The following is a 14,056-nucleotide window of genomic DNA, read 5'->3' as shown; positions in this document are numbered from 1 at the left end:
AGCCTCATGTTGGGTATAGAGACTACTAAAATAGTTAAACTTAAAAAAAAAGTGCATTACTATCAATAAAATCTATGTGTTTTTTTTTTTTTAAGATTTTATTTATTTATTTGATAGACAGAGATCACAAGTATGCAGAAAGGCAGGCAGAGAGAGAGGAGGAAGCAGGTTCCCCGCCGAGCAGAGAGCATGATGCTGGGCTTAATCCCACCACCCTGGGATCATGACCTGAGCCGAAGGCAGAGGCTTTAACCCACTGAGCCACCCAGGCGTCCCTAAAATCTATTTTTTTTAAAGGCCTAAAGGGAATATAAACCATAATAACCTGCCAAAGTATAAACTTACCTTAGCTACTTCTTCTTCTAATCGTTCTTGGTACTGTTTTTCCAGCAACTTAACCATATTTGTTTCCTGTTTCACTCCAAAATCACCAGAAAACTAAATTAAAGAGCAAAATATAACATACTTGTTTATACTAATCACACATCACTTATTTTTAAACTTCTATCCTCAAATATCCTCAAAAGATCAATGTTTCTTAGAAAACTTCTGTAAAGTTCCAATAAGTATGTTTTAGTTCTGTTCTTATTTAAAAATAATAATTCTGGTGAATAATTCTAGTGTATAATTCTACTAAATAATGCACTTACAAAAAATGTACTTAATACACCAAACTTAATGATGCTAAGTGAGAAATATATTTATATATTCTAATTACCAATACATAGTTCTACAGTGCAATAAAGACACTTCATAAATATAATTAAGAAGTTTTTAATTTTAAGAATGTTAATAGTGGCTATCTTTGCTTATGAAATTATAAGCAATTTTTATCTTCCTAATATTTATTAATACTGTCCAATTCTCTGCAAATACAAATTACCTTTTCAACTAGAAAAAACATAAAGTTAAAAAAAATAGAAACATATTCTCAGCATCAAAGCTATTTATTATCTGAATACTCCATAGAGGATGAGTATAGAAGAATCAAGATATGTAGACATCTCTCCTCTCTATCCAAAACAAGAGAATGCAATAATCTTTGTTTTCTATAGGAGTTAAGAATCAAAAATCTACTGAAGTAAAATAAGGGTTTTGCAGCTGCAAGTTTCAGAAAAGTGGCTACGAAATGGGAGTATATAAAATGTTGAGGATAGGCAGAATGTGCAGGCCTATACTGTAAAAGATGAGGGGCTTTTATATATCAGATGGCCTGTGCTGAAGGAAGCCTTGTCTATTGTTCCAGCCATAACATCTTTTGGGAATTTTGAGGATTCCTAAATACTATTCTAGACGTGAACTGATTCAACTTCCTATGGTGGCAAGAAAAGCTGTTGCAAGGGCATTGAAACTAATTTGTTAATACAGCTAATGTTATACAAAACAAGACAAATTTTAAATTAGAAAATTTTTAGAGAGAAAAAACTCTCAATTTTAACTGTGTTAGTCCTATGCTACGAAAATACATTAAATTTCTTTATTTATGTATTATTCTGGGTCTTTTATATAAGACTTTATATATTATGCTTACCTCTCAGCAAATATGAGATTGGATAATTACTGCAGATATAAAAATGACAGTAAGAAAAATAATATCAGTGCACACAATTTAAAGATACAATACCTCTATTGTACCATCAGTGTTCTGGTTTAGACAACTTCCAGGATATACTGTTTTCTGGACATCAGATTCAGTTATTACCATCGAATCAATGGAGAAACTAAACAAAAAAGAGAGTGAAGGAATTAGAATTTTGAGTTTTACGGTCAGTTCAAAATTACAGCATGCATAAAATGTGTACTAGGGCAGGGGCAAAAAAGATGACAGATCAAGAGTTACAGGTATTGTGACTTAAATAGTATTTTTGGCTAATTTTTCCATTTAAAACTAAAGTAACACAACTGAATGAGAGAATATTTCAACAGATCACCATTGAATTTTATGCCATTTTAGAACGTGTACTAAAAATATATGATGTAGAGCTATTTACAGGTACAGACAGACATTTTTAAAAAGTTTTATTACCGAGTAAAAAAGTCTATAAAATCTCATTTTTTATTAAAAAAATCATTTACACACACACAGAAAAAAACATCTGGATGAATACATGTCAAAAATAACAATGATTAACTCTAGCAGAACTGGGGAGCAGAGGCAAGAAAAGGAAGATTTTTAATTTATACAGACACTTCCAGATATTTTTTGTTTTTAATCTATTCATTTATTTTTTGGTGTTCATGTCTTTATTCTATATTGTTTTACAGGTATTATTTTATAAAAAAGTGATTTTTTTCCTTATAATGTTGAACTTGGGTCATAAAAACAAGGTATATTTAATATTTAGTGGGAAAAAGAACAAAGGAGCTAATTATAATTTTTTCTGACTAATACAATTTCTCACTTCTATTTTCATATGCACCCATGCTGCCTTCTTTATTCCAACCCCCTCCTGCCCAGCTTCTCCTTTCTCTCTCCTATCCTCTTCTTTCATTCTGTCCCAAATTGGCCAGATACAAGTTATCATCAACTCATTTCATAACTTATATAACTAACCCCTATTGACAGACATTTGGTTGTCTCCAAATGTTCACTATTACAAATAATGCTACAACATAAATCCTCGTAAGTATGTCTTGCACACATTTGTGGATTTTCTGTATGATAAATCTTACAAATAAGATTAAAATATTTAATATTTAAAATTTCAACATAATGCCATATTCCAAAGAGTTATATTAATTTTAACCCATAACAGTGTTATTTAAGTATTTACCCAAAACTTCAGCAACACAGAGTCTTAAGAGTTTTGAACTTTGTTAGAACATGATGGTTTTATTTTTGAGATTATATATCCTTCAACTTCTATTGGCCTGTAGGTTTCCTCTGCTGTGAACTGCCTATTCGCGTTCTAGATTCATGTTAAATGACTGTAAAAACTCATCTCCCTTTTGTTTCTTCTCTGCCCTTCCCTGGTTCTTGTCTATCTCACAATTTTGTCTGTTTCCTCATTTCTTCTTGTATACAACTATTCTGATCCTTGGTTCCATGTTTTGATTCCTTTCTCATAGCTTAGAAAACCCTCCTGATTATTTATGGTTATTAAGACCCAAACTCTAATAAAAAATGGTACTTTGTGGGGCGCCTGGGTGGCTCAGTGGGTTAAGCCGCTGCCTTCGGCTCAGGTCATGATCCCAGGGTCCTGGGATCGAGTCCCGCATCGGGCTCTCTGCTTAGCAGGGAGCCTGCTTCCTCCTCTCTCTCTGCCTGCCTCTCCGTCTACTTGTGATTTCTGCCTGTCAAATAAATAAATAAAATCTTTAAAAAAAAAAAAAAAAAAAAAATGGTACTTTGTTCACAATGACTCCATTTTATACCTTTACAGCATTTCAAAGTATTTATCCCAAATTCAAAAAAACTAGCTAAAACCAAACTCACTGCTCTCCTCTTATAATTAAGGTACTACTCCACACTGTCCTTACTTCTCTATTTATATTAACATACCACTGTTTTCCATGTTCTCTAGTTCAAACAACACAAGGTCATCTTTATTTTTCCCCTTCACTTTGTTCTCAACATTCCTTCTAATCCATTATTTGATATTCATCCCTTCATTTCCATTTCCCCTAGAACAACTCCAATAGACAATTATTACAAAAATGTGCAGTGGAAGATGTCACACAAACACGGGTTTAAATTCCAGCACTCTGGTTCTATCACCATGTTACATGCCTTAACCTACTACTTCTTAAAAACTGTTTTGTAGTAAGTCTTTTTCAATGATTAGACTGAAGTCCCTTGAGGGGAAAAAAGCCACTTTATATAGATTTAAAGCTTCCTCCATGAACCTAGCCAAGCTTGTTCCAATCATTATTTCATTTAATCCTCACAATCTTAATGGTACTTATATTATCCCTAATATTATTACCTAAATATGTTAAAACAATCTGCCCAAGATCATATAGCCAGTAAAAAGTTAAATCAGGTGTCAAATGCAGATTTGACTCTAAAGCCAAAAGTCATTCCATGAGGCTCTGGCATACCTGTAAGAGGCTTTAGTAGGCCAGCTCCAAATATATGTTAAATGAATGATTCAATTATTTTTTACATATTTTTTAAACTAGTTCAAATCTATCTTAGAAGAACAGCATGCTCTTTATTCACATACTCTTTATTCAAAAAGTATCTTAATTGTATCCAAAAATGTGATGACATTTACAAGAAATAACTTTGACTCATCACTGCTAGTAGGAGTGAGCATGGGTCAGTAAACCTCTTTTTTTGGGGGGGGGGTGGGAGAAGACTAATGGTCTTAGTTTAAAGGTACTGTCAACACACTTCCACTGAACATTAAAGAAACCTCTAAAAGAGGGTGGTTAACTGGTAAAAGCTCAAATTCAATAACTGCAAAGTAAGTCTTCATTTCCAGAAAACTCCCTTTTCTTCATGTTTTAGAGAGAAAGCATCACTAATTAAAGGAAGGTTACTTGAAACATTGTAGTTGATTATTAGTGACTTCCTGCTATTTACTTACTTTCTTCCATATCAGAAAACTCAGTCGTAGTTTTGAAATCCATAAACTATCTGCATCAGAATTATCTTGTTACAAATACAAATGTCCAGGGTCCATCTCAAAGCTACTGAGTCTGACTCTCCAAATGTATAATCCAGTAATCTAATTTTAAGTATTCAAAAACCTCCACTGTTTTTGATGCATGGCCAAGTTTAAGAACCACCGATCTCAAATAAGATGTAAGCTTTATAAGGCTATGCCAAGACTGATGGATAATTCCAAAGCCTATATACTGGCACTGAGTAAAAGAAGGAAAAACAGACTGCTTCCAAACAAGTGTGGAATTCAGTATTTTGTCTCAAAGAAAAAAAAAATGTTGGGCTTGAGATTCCATTAATAAGCGCCTATGAAGATATCAGGCCTAGAACAGCAGAGCCAGCCAAAGTTAGATGAAGTCTCTGAGCACTTTATAGAGATAGTTTAAACATTAAAGCATACTTCCTAACTAAGTTATGAGCTGTTCTCTCATTCATTTAACAAATATTTATCAAGCACCTACCACATGGAGGGAATTATTATAAGGTTTGGAATACATCAACTCGGACAAAACCCCCACCTTTACAAAGCCTGAAGTCTTTCATAAAAGGCAGAAAATAAAGCAAACAAAACAAAGTCCCCTACAAATATAAATAGACTTGTTTTTTTTAAATTTTATACATACACAGCTTTACATACATATAACAGGCAATATTAAGTAGTAGGGAAAAAATTAAGCAGGAAATTAGTGTACAGAGTTCTAAACAGCAATTTTAACTTAAACGGGGTGATCAGGATAGGCCTCATGAGAACATGAGATCTGCAAAAAGACCCAAAGAAGGTAAGCATGTTGGGGAAAGAGAATTCTGGGTAGAAGAAACAATAATGAGAAGTCCCTGAAGGAGGAGCATACCGATGGTCTGAGGATCTCAAGGAAAATGTGTGTGACAATAAAGACAGGCAAGGAGATAAGTCCAAGTGGTAACAAGGAACCATCAGGTAGGACTGAGTAAGGCATTGTTAGGAAAGAAGAGTATGGGACTAAAATGATCGGTCTTAAATTTAAAAGCAAATTCTTACATTTTAAATGCAAAGTTGTGGAAATTTGTTGAGAACAGACATTAGGAAAGAGGGTAGAAACAGGGAGATGAGTTGTAGTAACCCAGGTAAGAGATGATGATGGCAGGGAGCTAGTGAGAAATAGTCCAGTTAGATGTATTTTGGAGGCAGAGATAATAGGATTTCTTGAAAGATTAGAAGGAAAAGGAGAGAAAGAAGAGTCACCTTAGATGGAGATGGCTACAGAAGGAGCAAATTTCCAGGGGAAGATCCAGAGTTCTATTTTGGACATAGTCAATTTGAGTATTAGACAACTAGGTGGAGAAAGTCCAGCCATGACTGAAATGATCTTATCTTATATGGTATATAAGTATATATATGGTATGCCCCACATCAAAGTAGCAAAGACCAGGCATAGGATAAGTAATACAAGCACACTCTGATTTAATCCAGCAGATTAACAACAACCACCATCTTTATAAGATAAAGGTGTAAGTAAAATCTCTATAATAGAATATCTTTGGTTTATAACAATACTTACTTCAGACATTTCAAAGTATTATCTCCTGTTCTTATTTCTTGATTATGTGGCATCCCATCTCTTTCAAGGAACTTTGGTTAAGTTACATTTGCTACTGAAAAACAACTATGCTATGATTGTTACTAAGCTATAAATACTGCTGAATGAGACTGTAAACGGATGGGTACCTTGGCTGAACTGTGGATACAGTAACAGCTTGAAGCCTTTCCTGCAAACAATGGATCTCTGCTCCATAGTTTTCTTCTGTTTCTTTCAACTGTTGCTGCAAAGAGAATATGAGGTTTTCTAATTCTTGAACTTGTCCTTCAAGTTGTTTAATGTTTTCATAATCTTGCAGAGTAGAAAACTTGCTTTTACAACTGACATCTAAGTTATAGGAAGAGAAGAAAATACACATTTCAAAACAAATTTCTTACTGAAGTAGCACACTTTTTTTTTTGTTTACAGAGATTATTCATTCTTTGAAAAAATAATGCTTTCTTAGTAAAAAATTTCACTTAGACTCATTTTGACTGATGAAAAAAAAATGAATAGTGTAATTCAAGATCATTTCTTCTAACTTCATGTCTGCAGTACCCCTAAATCTATCAATATCATGTCTTTAAATTGAAAACAATTAAGAATCACAGAACAAGTAAGTGAGACATTAGAAAGGAATAGTCCAAACCCTCCATTTTGAGAATGAGAAAACTAAAAGCAGAGTGATTGTAATGAAATGCCAAGACAATTTGAGGTTGTCTCAAATTTTAAAGTAAAAAATCAAATGACAAAATATTTGGTATAAAAATACTACACCATGGTATATAATCAAAATTTACCAATGTCTTGCAAACTGGTCATCTGAGAACTTTCCTCTTTTGGTAGGTTTCCTTCTGCAAATTTAAGTTTGACAACATCTGTCTCCTGTCCCTGAATCTATTGAAAATAACAGAAGAGGAGTGACATAAATATATGATTCAGCATTTTGAAAACTATATTAAAGCAGCTTTACACTACAAATGTTATTGAGAATCACTTAGAATTTTAACACTCTGATACAAACATTTTCCCTTCCAACTTATTTTTTGCTTTCTTCTGACAATGACTCATATTCCCTTCACAGCACTGCAATTAGTAAGTATATTGTTTGGTCATACCCAGAAAGAAGTCCATTTTAATATAAAAACAGAAACTGCACAGAATTTTGGTATAAAGTTCAGGTAATATTTATAATATGACTTGGTCTTTGGAATTTCAACTCATACATAGTAAATTTTATGTTTATCAATACCTGATAGTATAACTTTATGAATCTAATCTATATACCTCTAGGTAACTGACAACTGATATGCAGTTCTTCACATAAAAGTAAGGAAAATAATGAAAACAGATAAATATCACATTGTTTCCTTACTTTAAAATTAGGCAGCAATTTGTCAGATGCATATGTGTACTAATTTAGTTATTCATCAAATACTCAATAATTATCTACTACAGGAATAGCACTGTGACACAGATGTACCATATCTGCCCTTACAGAATTTATCAACTAGCGAGGGAAGAAAATTAAACAATTAGAGGAGCAACAGAGGCTCAGTTCGTTAAATGTCCGACTTTTACTTTCAGCTCAGGTCATGATCTCAGGATCAAGAGATGAAGCACTCCTTCAGTCTATGTACTGCTTATGGGGCCTGCTTGGGTTTCTCTCTCTCTCTCTCTCTGCCCCTGGCCCCCATCATCCCTCTCTTAAAAAAAAAAAAAAAATTAGTGAAGCACTAAACTATAATCAACGTTAAGGGCAATAACAGAAAGACTGTGTAATTATGGAGTAAGTCAAACTTAACTTGGGTCTCAATCATTTTGGGTCATGATTAGGAAAGACTATAAGGAAGAAAAAGTAAGCATTTGTGAAAGAATGGCCTATCACATAACTACTGAAGACAATAATCTTGTTGAGAGGGGTTTAATTTGGGAAAGGATGGAGGAAGATCGCTAGATAAGTAAGAACGATCTAGACTACAAAGCACTTCAAAAGGGGAAAGAGTCTGAACTTGCTATACTAGATGAACAAAAGACACCACAAAAAGCAGGTGAGTAATAGGATAAAAGGTATTTCCGTGCAAGCTGCTGCAGCCACTCCAGAAAACAGTATGAAGGTTCCTCAAGAAGTTGAAAATTGAGCTACCCTACAACCTAGCAATTGCATTACTGGGCGTTTACCCTAAAAATACAAATGTAGATCCGAAGGGGCATGTGCATCCAAATGTTGATAGCAGCACTGTCCACAATAGCCAAACTACAGAAAGAACCTAGATGTCCATCAACAGATGAATGGATAAAGAAGATGTGGTGGTATGTGTGTGAAACACACATACACACATACACACACTGTAATACTATGCAGCCATCAAAAAACCAAGATCTTGACATTTGCAACAACGTGGATGGAACTAGAGGGTATTATGCTAAGCGAAATACGTCAATCAGAGAAAGGCAATTATCATATGATCTCTCTGATATGAGGCATTTGAGGGAAAGGGTGGGGGGTTGTGGGGGTAGGGAGGGAAAAAGATGAAACAAGATGGGACTGGGGAGGGAAAAAAACCATAAGAGACTCTTAAGCTCAAGAAATAAATTGAAGGCTGCTGGAGGGAGAGCGGGGAGGTATAAGGTGGCTGGGTTATGGGCACTGGGGAGGTATGTGCTATGATGAGTGCTGTGAATTGTGTAAGACTGATGATTCACGGACCTGTATCCCTGAAGCAAATAATACATTATATGTTTAAAAAAAAAAAAGCTATTTCTGATGAAGGTTATTTCAGTTGGTACTACTCTTATCAAGTCCTCTACCCCATGCCTAACCCCCTGAGCACCTTTCAGCAGAGGACCTTGCCAATTATTTCCCAAAGGAAATAAAACCTGTCAGGTAAATTCTTCACTTTCCAGCCTAACCTTTCTATTCCCTCACTTAATTCATTCAGCAAACATTTGGGGCACCTGGGTGGCTCAGTGGGTTAAAGCCTCTGCTTTTGGCTTGGGTTGTGATCCTAGGGTCCTGGAAATGAGCCCCATATCGGGCTCTCTGCTCAGCGGGGAGCCTGCTTCCTCCTCCTCTCTTTCTGCCTGCCTCTCTGCCTACTTGTGATCTCTCTCTATCAAAAAAAGAGTAATAATAAATGCAAATTTTTTGGCACCTGGGTGGCTCAGTGGGTTAAAGCCTCTGCCTTTGGCTCAGGTCACGATCCCAGAGTCCTGGGATCGAGCCCCACATTGGGCTCTATGCTTAGCGGGGAGCCTACTTCCTCCTCTCTCTCCCTGTCTGCTTCTCTGCCTACTTGTGATCTCTGTCAAATAAGTAAATAAAATCTTTTAAAAAAATAAAAAATAAATGCAAATTTGTACAAGGAGCTATGGGAACAGGGAAAAAAGATGGGGGTCATGGAATATTTAAAATAATAGAAAGAGATAAGTGCAGTAAGCAAAAGCTTGTACAGATGCTAAGAAAATGGAGGAAGAAATGCCAACAGTCTAGAAAGATAGGTAAAAAGGACCCAAAGGAAGTAACATCTGAACCAACTAGAAGATCAAGTAGGAACACACCAAGCAGATTGGAGGTAGATGCGCAATGTTTGGCAGAAAAAACAACATGCAATAGAGGCCAGAGGTGAAAGATCAGGTGCATTTGGGACACTCTTCAGTATGGCTAAAACAGGATTAGAACATGAAGGTAACAGGTTAGGGCAGTGATGTATTGTAGTGCTAAGTGTGATCCCAACAAACCTCTGGGATACCTCAGTGGTTGTAGCTACCTTATGGGGTTAAAAAAGTGAAATTCATTTTTTTACTTTTTTTTTTCCTGGGGAGAACTAAAGAAGTTAGTGTGGGTGTTTGCGTTCCAGATTAGGCCTCCTACATTCTGGCACTGGGGAAGGGAGGTGTGTGTCTCATCAAAGCAAACTGCTGCCCACTCACTGTCCTAAAAGTAAAGAGGCAAAATGACAAATCACTCACTCACTCACAAATTCATCACTGTGGATTACTTACTATAAGCCCTCCTACACTATTTAATAGCTTCAACTGTGTACTGCCATAGGAAAAGCAACATTTTTAAAAGAAAGAAAATAAGGAAGTAAGAAAACAAAGGAAATCTGGCAATGATTCACTTCTGTTAATTAACCTGAAGTTAAGTTAAAAATTTGGAAGGGGGGAAGGAAATCACTGCTGACTTTTGCCAAAGAAAACATTGTGAAGTACTAGTGGAGAGCTTGCTTAGAAGGAGTAAAAGAGAGGAGGTGATGGGAAGTTCTGGCTGTAGTTTATTCTTTTTTTTAAAGAAGGTGACAGTGAAGGAGAAAGAGACACAAAGGAAGATGAAGGATTGAGGGTGGATTATGTTCTCAAAAGGAGAGATCTGACTCTTTTCTTTTTTTTTTTTTAAGATTTTATTTATTTATTTGACAGAGATCACAGGCAGGCAGAGAGGCAGGCAGAGAGAGAGAGAGAGAGAGAGAGAGAGAGAGAGAGGAGAGAAAGCAGGCTCCCTGCCAAGCAGAGAGTCTGATGCGGGACTCGATCCCAGGACTCTGAGATCATGACCTGAGCCAAAGGCAGAGGGTTAACCCACTGAGCCACCCAGGCACCTCAAAAGGAGAGATCTGAGGAATGTGTAAGGGGAAGGAACAGAAATAGAGAAAAACAAAGGAGCTAAAATCACAGAACAGAGGGAAGGAACAGGTTATCAATCTTAGAGGAGGTAGAAGGATATACTAACAAAAGAATAGGAAATAAAATAACCTTGGTTAGGAAAAGGAGTAATATCTTCACAGACAGAAGGAAAATAAATTAGGGCTTTCACAGATTTAAAGAAATATATATGGTCTAGAGGCAGCAGGCTGAGATAATTTATAATCGATAGCTCTAATACTTGCAGAGAAAAAAGAGCTAAGGTCAACTGCAAAGAAAAAAGGGGAGTAGAAGTGGAATATATGACTTGAGGAAACTTTGTAAAGTTGGGAAATATCTACTGAAGGGCCTATGAAAGGATAAAAGACCACATAAAAGAATTGTCAAGTGATCCAGAGGGTCCAACTGATGTCGACCATCCTTATGTAGTGTTACCAAACCACATCTGCATCTAATTTTCTTAGCAGCCCTCAGAAATCCAAATATGATTAGAGAAGAAGGGTCACAGGAAAGAGGATGAGGGCAGAAGAAAAACAGAAAATCCAAATCGCTAAGATTATTGGTAAGGAAATGACATGATGATTCTGAATAGGGTTCAACATGTTGGCTATGAAGGGAAACAGAAAAGTAATTATTGTAGGGAAATGTGGAGTTAAAAAAGGATTTTTATCTATCCACTTGACCTCCTCCTCCACTTGACCTACAAAGTTATCTGTAAGATACTGGAGTAGGTTCACAAGTTTTAGAAAAGGTAAGATGAAGTTTGCTTAATTGCACAGGAAGAGAAAGAGAAAAGGAATGATGGAAAGGAGGAAGGAGAAATAGGGGAAGACAGAAGGCAAGAAAGAAGGAGGGGAAGAGAAACAAGAATTTCAGCTACTGCATCCCTCATCACCGATAGAACTTTCACTCCCTGCTAAATCTTTTAAATCCACACAACTTAATATAATGACATCAAAAGTATCGCAAACAGACAAAGAGATCCTTCTGGAATTTTTTCTACAACGTGAAGATTACAACACTTATCTTTGCCAATATATGCTGTTTATTTTCCTGATATAGTTAATAAATTACACTATGCCATCTATACTCTGAGTTTTGTGTGCACACATTTCTAAAACAACTACTTGAAAGAAATTTGACATATACAACACGTTAGCTATGTTCTAACAACTACACTAATTCTATATTTCTCTAAAACAGACAGACCCACTACTTTAAAACTGTTGTATGTAAAATTAAATACAACTGTTTCGCCAAGTTTACAATCTGACATTTTATATTTATTTTATCAGGATTTCCAAAACTCCCTAAAGGGGTAAAATAAGTATTCAACTTGCAGAAATTCCTTTAGCTCACTGATACTATAAATTGTCACTTTTCCCTCATCTTTATCATGTTCACTTATTTTAGAAATTCTTGGTTGATGAAGAAGCTTACAAAATAGTACATAACACAATAAAAGAAAACATAATACATTTTCCATTTCACAGACCTTACTTAATTGTGTTTGAAGTACCAAGAGTTTATTGTATTCTTCTGTTACTTTGTTGAGAAGAGTTTCCATATTTTCTTGCAAGTCTAGATGATAAATAAACAATTATAATAATTTCACTTTATAGTAAAAGTCTGCTTCTTTCAATAAGTATTATTTATCTATTCATGACTTCAGAAAATTGCCTGCTAGAAGTACACTTCATATATTTAATTACCAAAAATTTTAATCTCATTAATGTAAAAGATGTGCTAGAAAGATAACTTGATGATTCCACATTAAAATATGCTAATTTATTTTAGTAGTCATTAATTTGTATACATTTTTTTCACTATTCATATAAATGGATAGGGATAGAAAAAATTTTACCTCTGAAAAAAATACCAAAAAACTAACTGAGATCACAGTTTGTAAAAATAAATATAGGATTCTTTTTAAGAATGATAATTTAGGAGGGTGCCTGGGTGGCTCAGTGGGTTAAAGCCTCTGACTTCAGCTCAGGATGTGATCTCAGGGTCCTGGGATCAAGCCCCACATCGGGCTCTCTGCTCAGCAGGGACCCTGCTTCCCCCTCTCCCTTTCTGCCTGCCTCTCAGCCTGCCTCTGCCTGCCTCTCTGCCTACTTGTGACTCTGTCGAAAAAAAAAAAAAAAAAAAAAAAGAACGATAATTTAGGTCTTCTTATTCTTTTTTTTTTTTTTTTTTTTTTTTTTTTAAAAGATTTTATTTATTTATTTGACAGACAGATCACAAGTAGGCAGAGAGGCAGGCAGAGAGAGAGAGGAGGAAGCAGGCTCCCCGCTGAGCAGAGAGCCCGATGCGGGGCTCGATCCCAGGGTCCTGGGATCATGACCTGAGCCGAAGGCAGAGGCTTTAACCCACTGAGCCACCCAGGCGCCCCAGGTCTTCTTATTCTTTAAAAAAAAAAAATCACTGACATAAATATATTTAATAAATACAATAACTTTCAAAGATATGGATCAATGGTGTAAAATTAAGGAAAAAATTACACAGGGAAAAACATAGGAGTAGAGGGATAAAGGATAAAGAGACAAGAAACTTGTAGACATCTTTGGTTCTCTTTATATCACAATTATTGCATTTTTTTAAAAAATAAAAATCTGTATTAAATATAAGATTTCATGAATCCAATTAAGTGACTAAATCATGATTAAAAGTAAAAGTTCATCATTAAATGACTTAAGAAAATAATGTGATCAGATTTTATTACCTTGAACTTTGTATCTATAATCTTGCAATTCTAGTTCTTGATTTTCAGAAGTGTGAACACCAGCACTCTCTCTCTCTTCTACATTTACTTCACATTTTAAAGCAGAAGTATTATGTTCATCAAGGACATTGCAAAAAGTCTATTAACAACAAAATTAGATATTTTACAGAATTAAAATGTTGATGTCTACCTTTGAAAATCATTAAACATTATTTTCCTAAATGCAAAAGACAGTCAAAATGGCACAGAAAAATCAGTAGGAAAACACTCTTCTATACACCCTGTCAGTGTGCAAAAGAAACGATTAAGTCTAGATCTTTCTCCCTTAATATAGGACATGAAATTCTTAGAGCAGGAAAATAATTATAATATTAATTGCATTAAACTATTTTTTTGCTTCTAATAATGAATATAGCTAGTACTTTAATCTATCATTTTCTAGCTTGGATCCTAGACTGACGTTATCTCTGTAATGTTAACCACCCTTGAAAAAATACCAGAAGACAAGGATAGAAGTTAAAA

The 14,056-nt window shown here is 35.1% G+C and overlaps 1 protein-coding gene across 9 annotated transcripts in view; it reads right to left on the bottom strand.

Annotated features, from left to right (window-relative positions):
• The window catches only part of AKAP9 (A-kinase anchoring protein 9), a 197,080-nt gene that overhangs the window by 89,270 nt on the left and 93,754 nt on the right, over nt 1-14,056 (bottom strand). For all 9 annotated transcript variants that reach the window (XM_059171077.1, XM_059171078.1, XM_059171085.1 and 6 more), the window contains 6 exons: nt 13,535-13,673; nt 12,305-12,390; nt 6,966-7,062; nt 6,315-6,513; nt 1,625-1,721; nt 346-438 (listed from right to left, as the gene is read on the bottom strand). In XM_059171077.1, the coding sequence (XP_059027060.1) occupies nt 346-438; nt 1,625-1,721; nt 6,315-6,513; nt 6,966-7,062; nt 12,305-12,390; nt 13,535-13,673 (711 nt within the window). The remainder of the gene's footprint in view (nt 1-345; nt 439-1,624; nt 1,722-6,314; nt 6,514-6,965; nt 7,063-12,304; nt 12,391-13,534; nt 13,674-14,056) is intronic.

Source organism: Mustela lutreola, chromosome 4 (assembly GCF_030435805.1).
Source record: "Mustela lutreola isolate mMusLut2 chromosome 4, mMusLut2.pri, whole genome shotgun sequence".
Lineage (NCBI taxonomy): Eukaryota > Metazoa > Chordata > Mammalia > Carnivora > Mustelidae > Mustela > Mustela lutreola.
Note: the sequence above shows the minus strand (reverse complement) of the source record. Positions and strands in the feature narration are given on the sequence as shown.